Source organism: Colossoma macropomum, unplaced genomic scaffold (genome assembly GCF_904425465.1).
Source record: "Colossoma macropomum unplaced genomic scaffold, Colossoma_macropomum, whole genome shotgun sequence".
NCBI lineage: Eukaryota > Metazoa > Chordata > Actinopteri > Characiformes > Serrasalmidae > Colossoma > Colossoma macropomum.
The window spans coordinates 39,407,645-39,421,128 of NW_023494805.1; the positions used below are offsets into that span (position 1 = coordinate 39,407,645).

Sequence of the window (13,484 nt, forward strand, 5' to 3'; positions counted from 1 at the left end):
TGTTTATGCTCCAGTCTTCCCTCCGCCGGTTGATCCGTTGTGAAGGTTTAACAGCTGTTTTTTTAAAAGCGTGATTTACACATTTTTTCCTAAATTTTTGCATAATTCCATCGTTGCGATTTAAACAGAATCAGAGTGGTTTGATGTGAAATGGTTAATTGTAGAGAAACTTAAAGAGTCAGATTTCACATTTAGCTTTAGTAGGTGTGCTGGAGGGCCAGGGTTTAGAGAGGAACTCCACCAATTTTTCAAAATTTCTGTAATTCAGTGGTTGAGATGTAAACAGAGTCATTCAGAGTGGGTTTGGTGTGAAATGGTTGATTGTAGAGACTCAGATTTCCTTACAGTGGTGGTGATAGGAACCAGGGGTCACCATGACAACAACATAAATATAGCCATTTTATTTACTATCCAAAACCACCAGTGAACCTCCACGACTCTTCTGAGATTTTCAAATGGTAAAATAGTGTTAAATCTGGAAAAATAAGTTTTCTTTGGGGACTATTTTGCCTCACCTTGCCCTGCATGTAACCCTCCACTATGAATGGATTAAAATACCATGACAACAACACAAATATAGCCATTTTATTTACTATCCAGAACCACCAGAGAATTTCTCTAGAATGAAGCATTTCACAACAAACCACTCAGAATGACTTTATTTACATCTTAACTCTTAAATTATATATACATTTTGAGAAATTGGTGGAGTTCCCCTTTAATATGGGCAGACAGGAAAAATTGCCTATGTCTGAGTTCGTATATGAACAATGAGAGTTATTATGCAAAATTAATTTTCAACATTTCTTCAGTTGTAACTTTAAAATAATCTATGTATTTCAGAATAAAACACAGTAGTCAGATGAGCACCATACCAAGCCATGTGTTTGTTTATTTATATTAATCTTCACACCTGTATGGTTCAGAAAAGTACTCTGCTACTATATTGTATTTGTATTACTGTATGTATGGTCACAATGTCTGTTCCAGTTTGAAACGATGTTTGAGGAGATATCAGAATCTTTCTTATAACGAAGTAAAAGCTGTGAGGATTTAAAATGTTTTGAACGCAACCAGCAGATGGCGCAGTTCTGCACTTTCCCTCCTCACAGCAAAGAGCGGATATTTATACAGACAGGAGTTTTCCACAAGTACATGATCTGTCTTTATGCTTTATCAATCAAGATGAATCTTTTTTCATATCTAGCAGCGGTTTAAGAAAAAAAAGCAGAGAAAAAAAAAACATTTTAAAGGGCCCATATCCTATGTTTCCTTATATTTGTATTTTTCCCTTGAGGTCCATCCAGAACACTTATGTAGATTTGTGTACCATAAATGGTCATAAGGCATTATCACATGACCGTTTTCCAAACCACTCTTAGAATTAAATCCCAGAAAAAATGTTTGTGATACTAAACTCGAGTGTTACATTAAACATCCAGCATAGCTTAAATAAAAAATATGATGTAAATAGGCCTACAATAAAACACAACTTAAAACCTGTTGATCATGGTGTGGGCGTGGCTAATAGGCAGCTTGATTGACAGCTCTCTGTCCATCACTTCTAGCTCCGGCCCTCATACATATCCAGCTTTTATGTGATGCTAACTGGACGAAAACAGTCACGGACAAACCCGTATTTTGTGCTGGATAAATGCGTGAACGGGCGACAGGCAGCTATAGACAGGTGGTCTAGCTTGCTAGCCTTTGGTTATGCTGGGTTAGCTTTAGCTCGCTAAGTTTCTCTGACTCTAAAACAGTATTATGTGGGCGGGGCAAGAGACGCAGCCCTGTGATTGGTCAGGGCAATGCTTATGGAACCATTACCCAAGATTAGGACAGTTTACATCAAAGGGGGAGAAACATGCTGAAATATATCAATCATTTATGGCCATTGGAACATTATTCAAAGGAAAAACTTAGTACATGTTTACTGTTTGCCTGCAAAAACGGGAGTAGGAACCTCATAAGACAGAAAACAGATTTCGGTTCCCTGAGTATTTAGTAATACATTAAAATTTATTACTGTGCCTTTTAAGACTGGATTCTGATTGGCTGCCCTGTATTGTGCCTCTTTCAAAAAGCACATAGCTGAAACACTCCCATTTCAGTGTGAGTGGGTGGAGCTAAACTTCTGTGGGCTGAACTGGTGGGTGTATGTAAATGAGTTAGTTCTCCTGACGTCACAGAAACATTGAATTTAAAATGGGCTGTTTCTGGAGCTCAGTTTCTGTAAATAGACTGTGTGGACTGGAGGGTGAACGACACGTTTTGAAACAATGACGTTGTTTGCAAATTACTTCAAATTTCTTTATATTAAAAAAGCACAGGAAGTTGTTTTTCCATGATATGAGCCCTTAAAATTTTAAATGGTTATGTGTCAGTTTATGGAGAGCCAAATGGGCAGCAACGAATCGACTCCATCAGTTTTTGTAACCATGACCATGAATATGGAGAATTCTGAGACCAGTCCTCTAACCAGTCCACGCTTTGTGATTTATGGAAGCCCATTCCTGCCACTTAAAACAAAAATCTAATCATCTAATTATTATTGTGTACATGTGCGTGTATGTAAATATATACAAATACACACATATATATAAATGTTCTATATTTATATATGTAATATTTTGTAAAGATAATGTTTTTTTATTATCTACATAATTATTTAATTGTAGTTCAATGTAAAATGGTTAATTGCAGTGAAACTTACGAACTCAGATGTCTTTACAGTGGTGGTGATAGGAACCAGGGGTCACCATGACCACAACACAAACATAGACATTTTATTTACTATCCAAAACCACCAGTGAACCTACACGACTCTTCTGAGATTTTCAAATGGTAAAATAGCGTTAAATCTGGAAAAATAAGTTTTCTTTGGGGACTATTTTGCCTCACCTTGCCCTGCATGTAACCCTCCACTATGAATGGATTAAAATAAATGGATTAACAAGACATTTTAGACCAAAACTTAATCACAAACCTGTCATAAAACACATGTCTTCAGAGTTTTTATATGCAATGTTGATAATTCTTGAATTCTTTCTGTGAGGGAGCTCTTAGAGGCAGTAAACACTGCTGCCCGGTTCTGTCCACCAACACCATGGACAATTCTGACTCAAGACGTTTCTCTAGAGCTACAAAAAGATGAAAATAGCACATTTTGTCCTGCCGTTAAGTGCCTCAGGTTTGCCTGCACTAGCGGTTTTTTGGATTTCTTGCTCCTTAGCTGATCAGCATCGTGCTAGCGGAGGCCCCTGTTCATTGTACTAGCGGTTGTTTGGGACATGTTTAGCTTGTTAGCGTCATGCTGGCAGAGGCCCACTGCTTTCCTTGTGTGTGACGTGTTTGAATGGGTTCAGGCTTGTCTGTGAGGAGATCCTGCAGAGAGTTGAAGGCTGTTGAGAAGTTGGAGTGGATTTGAGGTTAAACAGCACAGCAGGTAATGACAGCTGCCTGTTCTCAGAACAGCGGCTACGAGGCTGCTCTGAGCTAGTGGGAACCTATGAGGGGCTAATTAATGCCAGTAGAGGGGGATTAGGGACCCGTCTGAAACAAGGCAATTTGGAAAATTATAGGAACCACACTGACATAATCACACTTATCAGTTGGACCACCCTGAAGGGGGACAGCTATTTTCAAAAAACCTAATCAGTATTAAGATAATAGCACTTTACTCAGAACACCGTCTATAGTACAAGATTACATCCCAATGTTTAAAATGATTTACACACTTAATATAAATGAAAATACTTGGTATTACTTTAATAATTAATTTAATGTTTCTGCATGTGTAAAATGTATTTGTTTATTAGGTGTATTTGTACATAATGTCTCATGTTCTACGAATGCTCATGCACCCAAATCAATACCTACATGCATACATAGGTTTCTATCTACATACTTAAAAATGATGGTTCTTAAAGGTTTCAAGAAAATGGTTCTATATAGAACCATGAACACTGAAAGAACCGTCTGCATGAAAGGTTCTTTGCATGGTGAAATGGTTCTTCAGATTGATGCAGAATGTGCTGTTAATGGTTCTAGATAGAAACTGTTTGAAAAGGGTTCTACAGAACACCAAAAAAGGTTCTTCTGTTTTGTCAAACTTGAACAATAGAAACAATAGAAACAATAGACAATAGAAACAATCTAACAATAGAAAAACCCTTTTTGGTGCTATATGGAACCCTTTTCAAAGGTTTCTACATGGAACTATCTGCAGCATGTTCTCCATCAATCTGAAGAACACCATGCAAAGAACCCTTTAATCATGAAAAGTGTGCTTTGAGTGTTCATAGTTCTATATAGAACCATTTTCTTTACTAAAGAACCCTTGAAGAACCACCTTTTTAAGAATGTATTAAATGTTAAATATTATATCAATGATCAACTCTTCCATGCTTACCTAGGTTTCTATCTACACACTTAAAAATGATGGTTCTTAAAGGGTTCTTTAGTAAAGAAAATGATTCTATATAGAACCACAAACACCCAAAGAATCCTCTGCATGATTAAAATGTTCTTTGCATGGTGAAATATTTCTTCAGATTGATGACGAATGTGCTGTAGATGGTTCTAGATAGAAAAGTTTTGAAAAGGGTTCTATATAGCTTCAAAAAAGGCTTCTTTTATTGTGTCAAGCTTGACACTGTAATAATAGAGGAATGTTTTTTGGTGCTATATGGAACCCTTTCTGTAGAACCATCTACAGTACATTCTCCATCAATCTGAACACCTTTGCATGGTAAAAAACACTTTATTCATGCAAAGGGTGCTTTGAGTGTTCATGGTTCTATATAGAACCAATTTCTTTACTAAAGAACCGTTGAAGAACCATCTTTTTAAGAGTGTATTAAATGCTAAATATTTTATTAATTATCAACTCTTTCATACATACCTCGATTTCTGTCTACACACTTAAAAATGATGGTTCTTAAAGGGTTCTTTAGTAAAGAAAATGAAAAGGTTTCTATATAGAACCATGAACACCCAAAGAACCCTCTGCATGATTAAAAGGCTCTTTGCATGGTGAAATGGTTCTTCAGATTGATTGAGAATGTGCTGTAGATGGTTCTATATAGAAGCGTTTTAAAAAAGGGTTCTATATAGCACCAGACTTAACATTGTAACAATAGAAGAACAGTTTTTGGTGCTATATCGAACCCTTTCCGTAGAACCATCTACAGTACATTCTACATCAACCTGAACACTTTTACCATGCAAATAAAGGGTGCTTTGAATGTTCATGGTTCTGTATAAAACCATTTTCTTTACTAAAGAACCCTTGAAGAACCATCTTTTTAGGAGTGTATTAAATGTTAAATATCATATTAATCATCAACCCCCATTGCAGACACTGAGCTTATCAGTACAACATCTACTTACACCTGTAGCATTACACTATATTAAGACTATGACATAATAACGCTCCATTATTGTAAAGCACCTCCTCACTGAAGTTTAACGGACGACTACCTGGCTATGCTATGTTGCAAACAAATCTGGATAAAGTGAGATATGTAACTGCAGTTGTGGCACCACTGCTTCCATAAATGGTGTTAAGACATCCGATCATTTCCATTGAATTCAGTGGTCATATTCCATCACTGTTTACAGGACCAGACCTCTGAACAGAGCATTTCTCTATTTGAAGTGTGCACACATAATGGGATACGTGCTTTGTGTGGCTTAACCCATTGAAAACCCTAAAGACGCAGCACAAAAAGCCCATACAAGCCCAGGACTAGCCTTGTTGCTAATGTGAAGGCTGCTAATTATGCTTATGCTTCTGTGTTTAAAAGAGCTGGTTTGGGGGATTTATTTGATCTGAAGCCCACAGCTGTGTTTTAATATGCGCTCTTTGTGTCCAGACCCTCTTATCAAGCCCTTCATGTCGCACCCATGGCAACAAGATGGGCAGAAAGAGAAAGACGGGGGAGAGAGGGAGAGATCTGTAGAGATGAAGTGTGCAAATGACAGCCTCTTGAGAACAGGCAAGGTCTTAGCCTAAACTCCTGATTAGGGCTGCACAATATGGATAAAATATGGAAATTCTACAGCGCCATTGTATTGTTACATAGTATGATTATGAACTAAAAATGTGGTCAAATATTGGCCTGCATTCGTTTTAATCAAAATAATTCACATTATATATCAGTTGGATCACACGAATGCCTTCTTTTATCAAAGCCACCACATAATCTCATCTGGAACTGCGATTGGTCAGGACGCTCATGCGGTTTCAATATTGCGAAGGCCAGTATCACACTAACAATTAACAAACACCACCTTAGGCTGACCTAATCTTCTTGCTGAGCAAGGAAACATAAATCAATGAAGGAATTCACATAATGTAAATAGGCCAGCTCCAAGGAATGTCCTAATCGCTTAGAGGAAATAGATGAAATAAAGTGAGCAAACACTGAAACAATGGAGCACCTTCTAAAGTGTGTTGTAACATCACAACCTGACATGATACAGGGAAGTAAGAAATGAAAAAATCCATGCAAGTATGAGCTACAAAGGTGGAGCCCTGTTACTAACAAACCCTTTCCCACCACCACTGTCCTCCTTCACACTTGCTTTTTAGAAGTAGTTAATGTTGTTCAGAGGTTGGGGTGTCCACTTCCACACAATAAAGTAGCTCTACAGGTCTTCTAATGTCCTACTTTTTAGCAGAAAGCCAGGTCTCGTGATGTGGGCCCCACAACATTAACCTCATTAACTGCATTTGAGGAATGTTAAAAAGCCTAAATATGTTCAAAAGGTGTGAACAGGGCAAATGGAAATGGGTGCTTTGGATATCGCAAGCATTTTCCGTACTATGTTCCATGAACCTAAGGACAGTTTTAACCCTTGTGTGGTGTTGATGTGTTTGTTACTCAGTGGTCTGGTGGACCCACCGCATTATTGTGTATTTAAATCAATACAGCCATAACAATTTATGTAAAAATACCAGATGTTTAAAATATCACAAGTGGCCAGTGTAGGGTTCTCCTTTAGCAGCTGTAGTCAGTCAGCAGCCTGTCCATGTTGTCCACCCTCACACACACACACACACACACACATATATACAAAAACACACACACAGACACACACACACACTAACAGCAGGCCATGTAGGAGGAGAACAGAGTGAAGTACACAGCACCTCCACACTTTTACTCCCCACAGGTCACTCACCCAACACCACATGTGTAATATAAATGTGTGGGAGGCGAACAGTGTGAAGACACTGAAAATGTGTTATTTTATATGTTCTTCACAGAAAATGAGTAAAGGCCAAGAATCTGAGGCTGAGATAATAATAAATCACATAATTTTTTCTTTTGGTAAACATTGAAAATGGGTCCCACAGACCTGAACACCACACAAGGGTTAATCAGCTTTCTAAGCTAAAAGCTAATATCTTTATTTGTAGTGTATTTGTGAGGAACCCAGATAGCATACAGTTCTGGGCCGATTCTAACTTTCTTACACGAGTGTTGGTTGACTACTGGGCATATGTCAGTCATGCAGGCCAGAATAGGGCCAGATGCCACACAGCCGCATACAGTTTTGGCCTGTGTCCATATTTGTGGGCCAAATCTGGCATGAATTCTGTGGACCAACAATGTAGTTGGGCTAAATTTGGGCCACATCTGTTAGTTCTACTCACTTTACAGTGTGTGGGCCAGATCTGGGCCGAGGACCTGGCCCTATACTGGACCAAAACAAACCCAAGGATGTGGCCCAAAAGTGAGCCAGACAAATTTAGCTAACTGGGAAAAGACACACTTAGTTCCTGATAAATATTTTGGGTTTAATTTCATTTTCATGTCTTGGCTCAGCTCCTGAACTGCTGTGCTGTTGCTCACATATCTCACTTTGAGCATTTAGCAATATTTTTTAACCCAATATGCCTCAAAACCATTAGTCTAACTTCAGTTCTTATGCTTATAGATACTAATAAAATCCCCTGCAAATGTGTAGGGAGTTTGTTTTAACCTTATACTTTATCTTGTACTCTATTTTTACTTGTACTTGAGTCATTATTTCATTAGAGTAATAAAAGGTTTACTTCAGTGTGATTTCAGGACACTTTGGCAGCGAGTTCAAGAATCAAACATGCTCTCTTAGACTAACAAAGAGCACCTGTTTCACTATAAAAGCTGAAACCTAAAAGGTGTCACCGATTTAACTCACTTCTTGGCACATTAAGTCACAGGAAGAGGACAAAAAATGTGCAAAGTCATGCTAACACAGACAGAAACGGTCCAACACGGTCATTCCTCTCAGAGCAGCAAACGCCGAGACTCGTACTAAGTATCGCGGGACTTCGGCGCACCTCTGTACGTTGGAATCGGAGAGTCGCGTCAAGCATCGCGAGATTTCAGCGCCTGTATAAAAGCAAGAGCACCGCTCTCTCTCGTTTGCTTCGAGTTCACACAGGCTGGAGAGTAGCAGAGGGTATGTAAACCACATTTTCGCAAGTTTATATACGTAAAACATATCTTTTTGTTAAGATTTCGTTGAGTTTGCGGCGAGAACGAACACTTTTTACGTTGTTTTTGCTTCGCTCTGCTTTACAATGAATGAAAGCTCAATAAAGTTAACCATTCAGATATCAACAGGTTTTGGGGAGCTTATTTGTAATATTCCCTCGTTTTAGGTTTGTGTAGCCATAATTCAGACTTTTTTTGTAAAGATTTTGGCAGCTTTCTTTGCAGGTTCTTATTTCTGCAGAATGAGTTAAATCTAGAAATGCTGTCTTAATTAATTTAACTAATCGATATAACAACATATCAACAGATTTTAGCACTTCTTTCAGTCTTAGCATTGAATGATTTTGACTTTTTGAGTGGAAAAATAGTAGTGTAGTGTTCTTGTTTACAAATGAACTGCAATTGACTTCTTTCTTAGGTTTAAAAAGGCAGGAAATGCTGTATTCATAGATCTGCTGCTGGCCTACAGCACTGTTATGCTTATTTGCACAACTTTGCAAATGTTTACAGATGTTTATTGCGGTAGTCATTCAATTATGTTTACTCAGACATGAAGCTATTCATATCTGCACATGTACAGATATTCACACTTGTCTGTTCTAGTGTGTTACATGTCATACATGTGTGCAATCAAGTCTAATTCCCTGTATGTGTAACATACTAGGCAGAATATAGTGATTCTGATTCAGACACAGATCTTGTTACATGATGACTAGGTTGAAAAATGTATTTTAGACCTTCATCTGGTCACCGGAGATTCTGACACCTGTACATTTATGGGCCTTAACACGGCCATAAATGTTACGAAACTGAGGAAGTGCTTAAAGTACAAGCCGAAGTTTCATTCTTGTGGTGGGTTTATGCAAAGCTCTGTCTGATGACTGAATAGATTGCGTTAGTGGTTCTTATGAGTAACGTTCTGTCTCCTCGCTCTATTTGATCATACAGGCCAGGTACATATTTACTGGAAAACTTCACTGCCTCATTTCAGCCTAACGTAATTTGTCCTTTTTGATTAGGCTAGTCATTGTACTATGTGCTTTTATACATTTCCTCTTTTTTTTAATGAATTCTCTGTTCCTGTTTTCAGTCCAACTGAAGAAAATGGCAGCTGGCAAAGCAAAGATTGGGCAGCTTGCTCCTGACTTCACAGCCAAAGCTGTGATGCCAGACGGCCAGTTTAAGGACCTCAAGTTGTCAGACTACAGAGGTATGATTAGGATATACAATATGGACACAATACTACTATTGCAGTTATACTACAGTATATTCAGATACAGCAGTATGTGAACCTGTTTAACCTGTTAATAGATCCTGATCATTATTCAGTAATTACATGGAAAACAATGCAAACTGCCTGACTTATTCTTAAGATGTAGGAGTTAGGAATGCAGGTGGAGTTTAAGAGATTAATACACAATATAATATGATACAGTACACTGTCAGATTTCTCTGACATTTGCCTTGCATCACAGCTGCTCAGTTAAAAGGGGAATGAAAAAACAATTAGACGATCACATAAAACACTGTACAACAATCCACATGAATACACTTCTCACTTTCACCATATTCCACAAGGCCACTACCACAAATATTGCATATTAAGTGTATATGTTGCTACAAACAGTCTACAGTCTGTTCTTTTTGTTCAGTGTCACAACTGACTGAGTTCAAGTGGTGTAAACACATCGGTGAATCCTTGAAATGACATGGTTCTCACACAGGCCTGTGCTATTTTGACCAAAACGTGGATTTGAATTACTCCGTTCCTCCAAACAGCCACAGAAATGCATGATTAAAGACTGGTTTGTGCCATTTTAACCAAAATTTGGTTTTGAATTACTTGATTCCTCCAAACATGCACAGAAATGCATCTCTAATTAGCCAGAATGTTCAGCACAAAAATACATTTTTTCATTTGTCACACGCTTATTTCCATATTGCTATGTCACTGTCAAGCTTAATGAAAAGCATAATGCATAAATTCAGCTCAGTCTTGCTAACTGTTATAGTAACCATGAGCAGTTGTGCTGTTGAGTTTCCCAACTGTTGGCTTCCTTTTGTTTTTAGGGAAGTATGTAGTGTTCTTCTTCTACCCACTGGACTTCACCTTTGTGTGTCCCACTGAGATCATTGCCTTCAGTGACGCTGCTGAGGAATTCAAGAAGATCGACTGTGAGGTTATTGGTGCCTCTGTTGACTCACACTTTTGCCATCTGGCCTGGTGAGCAATCTGAATAACTAAAATAACCCAAAATAATTCTTTTACGTTTTACAAGATTGCACAGTCTAAAGACATTTTCGCCCGTCTCTCTGTGGCAGGATAAACACCCCCCGGAAACAAGGCGGTCTGGGACATATGAAGATTCCTCTTGTGGCAGACACACTCCGCTCCATCTCCAAAGACTATGGTGTGCTGAAAGAGGATGAGGGCATTGCTTACAGGTGTGTTGGGAAGGAAAAATATTAGACAGGTTTCCATCCAAAGATGAGGGGAAAAAACAGGTTTATAACAAAAGTAGTGGCAAACAGTTTTTCTCTGAAAGTCATACAGAAGTAGGTTTGGTCAGTATTTGACAAATAATATTGGTATAATTGCTGTTTCCATCCTCAAATTTATGCAGAAAAAGAAAAATTGACACTGTCATGATGTAGTGGATGGAAATGGCTATTATCAATATTATTTGTCAAAAACTGGCCAAACTTTTTTTTTTTCTGTACTTCAAATGCTGTGTAAAAACTATAATGGAAATGCTTTTGACTGGAAAAAAGTGCTATTATGCTCAATTACACATAAATATAGTAACAACTTTCATATTGTATGCCTTCCTACACAGTTGGAGATTGATGGATTGGAATTTCAGTGCAAAGTAAATTGAATGGAAATGAGCTGCAAGCAGCAAAACATATTTATATGCATTTTCATCTTATTGTTTGCTACATGCACATAAAGTTGATGGAAGCCTAGCTATTGACAGACTTTCTCACACTGAAGAAAGTAGGATACCAGTACACCCCTTGCGTAATGGCCTTTAAAGTTCAGTTTCAACTGTTTCTTTCTCAGAGGCCTTTTCATCATTGACGACAAAGGCGTCCTCAGGCAGATAACCATCAACGACCTGCCGGTGGGCCGCTCTATTGATGAGACACTGCGTCTGGTCCAGGCCTTTCAGTTCACCGACAAACACGGAGAAGGTACAGTATAGTACAGAAACATGATCTTCAGGCTTGTCTTCATCACCATGACACCATGAATTTTTCACTAGTCATCATTACATGAATGAAACTGGTTTGCTGTGGTCACACTGAGCTGTCTTGGGTGCTATTTTGGGTGTGTGGTCATTGTGATTTTGACATGTGAGGATGTGGTCATGGCCTGAAAGCTTGAGAGTAAGCAGTGTGATTAGCCAATGTGGGGCCAGATTTAAGTAATCACAACTAACACTAACAATACCTATTTTGCTATTGCATTTTTGACATATTTTGAATAAACAATGGCCAGTTTGGGTCATGGCAAAATGTTAAATGAAATAAAAACACAGCTGGCTCACCGATTTTATTAATATGGCCCTTTTAGTGGTTGAGTTTGACCCTGAACCAAGGCATGTTTGATGTCTAAAGTCTGCTTCTTCAGTTTTGCACTGGAGCTATGCAGTGTACTCCATTTGTGGTACCATGTTACATAAGGAAACCTATTGTAACCATGAACACTCAAAACTATTTACATGCTTGAATGGTTCTTTGCATGGTGTAACTTAAAGTTTGGGGCGTTGCAGTTTTCATGACGTTAATGTTAAAGGTATAGACCTCATATATCCAGTGCAAAAATAAAGAAGCAAACTTCAGACAACAAATGTGTTTTGGCTGATCAGTTGTAACTGTCATAAGGGGAAAGTAGGCAGACTTAATTTACCTTTTACATATGCTGCTCTCACAGTACATACTACCTACACTTGTACACTCTCCACTCACTCTGTGTGTATATATATATATATGTATATTATATTTATACTTGCATATCTATATATTGTTTTTACCACTCTCGTCATTCTGTGTGTGTGTGTGTGTGTGTGTGTGTGTGTGTATGTATATGTATGTGTGTATATATATATATATATATATGCGCAGTATTTTGCACTTCTGATTACATGCTAAATACATTTCATTGGCTCTGTATCTGTACTCTGCACAGTAACAAAGTTTAATCGAATCTAATCCAATCTAATTTCATAAATTAGGCTGGACCGTTGCTTTAATAATTAAATGGAAGTGATAAACCCCTCTTTGTTTTTTCTAGTTTGTCCAGCGGGATGGAAGCCCGGAAAGGACACAATCAAGCCCGACGTCCAGAAGAGCAAAGATTTCTTCTCCAAACAAAACTAAACAGACGAGACTCTGCTGTATAGTCTAGCAGGCCCCACACTGGCACTGTGCATAGGACCTCAGTAACCTAATTACCCCTGTTAAAGACGTGTGTAGCACTTGTAGGTGTTATGTGAGATCTTGAGCGGTGGAGTGGGAACATCAAATGATGTCATAGACTATAGAAACACATCAGTGATGTTTTAGTGGCCTTTTTTGGATGTTTACACTGTCACACTTCCTTTGTGTTATAAAGCTGTACTGTAGAGTGGGGACCAAACTTTGTGTTTTTACATTTCACAACAGTAAATACTGTTCAGACGGTTTCTGTGACAATTGTGGTCTGAGATGAACTTCAGTCTTCTCCCCATGCCCTGTATTTCAGACATGTTTTGTAATAAACTCATGTTCAGAATTTGACATTCGCTCTCTGCTTCATTACAGAACTTGGAAAGTCAGTTAAACGCATAGCTTCTCAATGAATGGCTAGCAAATTGTTCACAACAGCACTATAGTTATTAAATGTACAGTTAAATAGTAGCTTTATAAGGTAGGTGAATCACCTTAATAGGAAGGGTCTAATGAGTGGAAGTTAGATCTCAGGTGTTTCTATGTCTGGAAATCAGACATGTA

The 13,484-nt window shown here is 38.2% G+C and overlaps 1 protein-coding gene across 1 annotated transcript; it reads left to right on the plus strand.

Moving 5' to 3' along the window:
• The first annotated feature begins 8,352 nt into the window (after nucleotides 1-8,352).
• Nucleotides 8,353-13,271, plus strand: prdx1 (peroxiredoxin 1). The gene is made up of 6 exons (XM_036596539.1): nucleotides 8,353-8,454; nucleotides 9,580-9,699; nucleotides 10,560-10,713; nucleotides 10,812-10,934; nucleotides 11,554-11,684; nucleotides 12,787-13,271. The coding sequence occupies exons 2-6, from the start codon at nucleotides 9,594-9,596 to the stop codon at nucleotides 12,870-12,872; spliced, it is 600 nt and encodes a 199-aa protein (XP_036452432.1). The 5' UTR covers nucleotides 8,353-8,454; nucleotides 9,580-9,593; the 3' UTR covers nucleotides 12,873-13,271.
• Nucleotides 13,272-13,484: the final 213 nt, after the last annotated feature.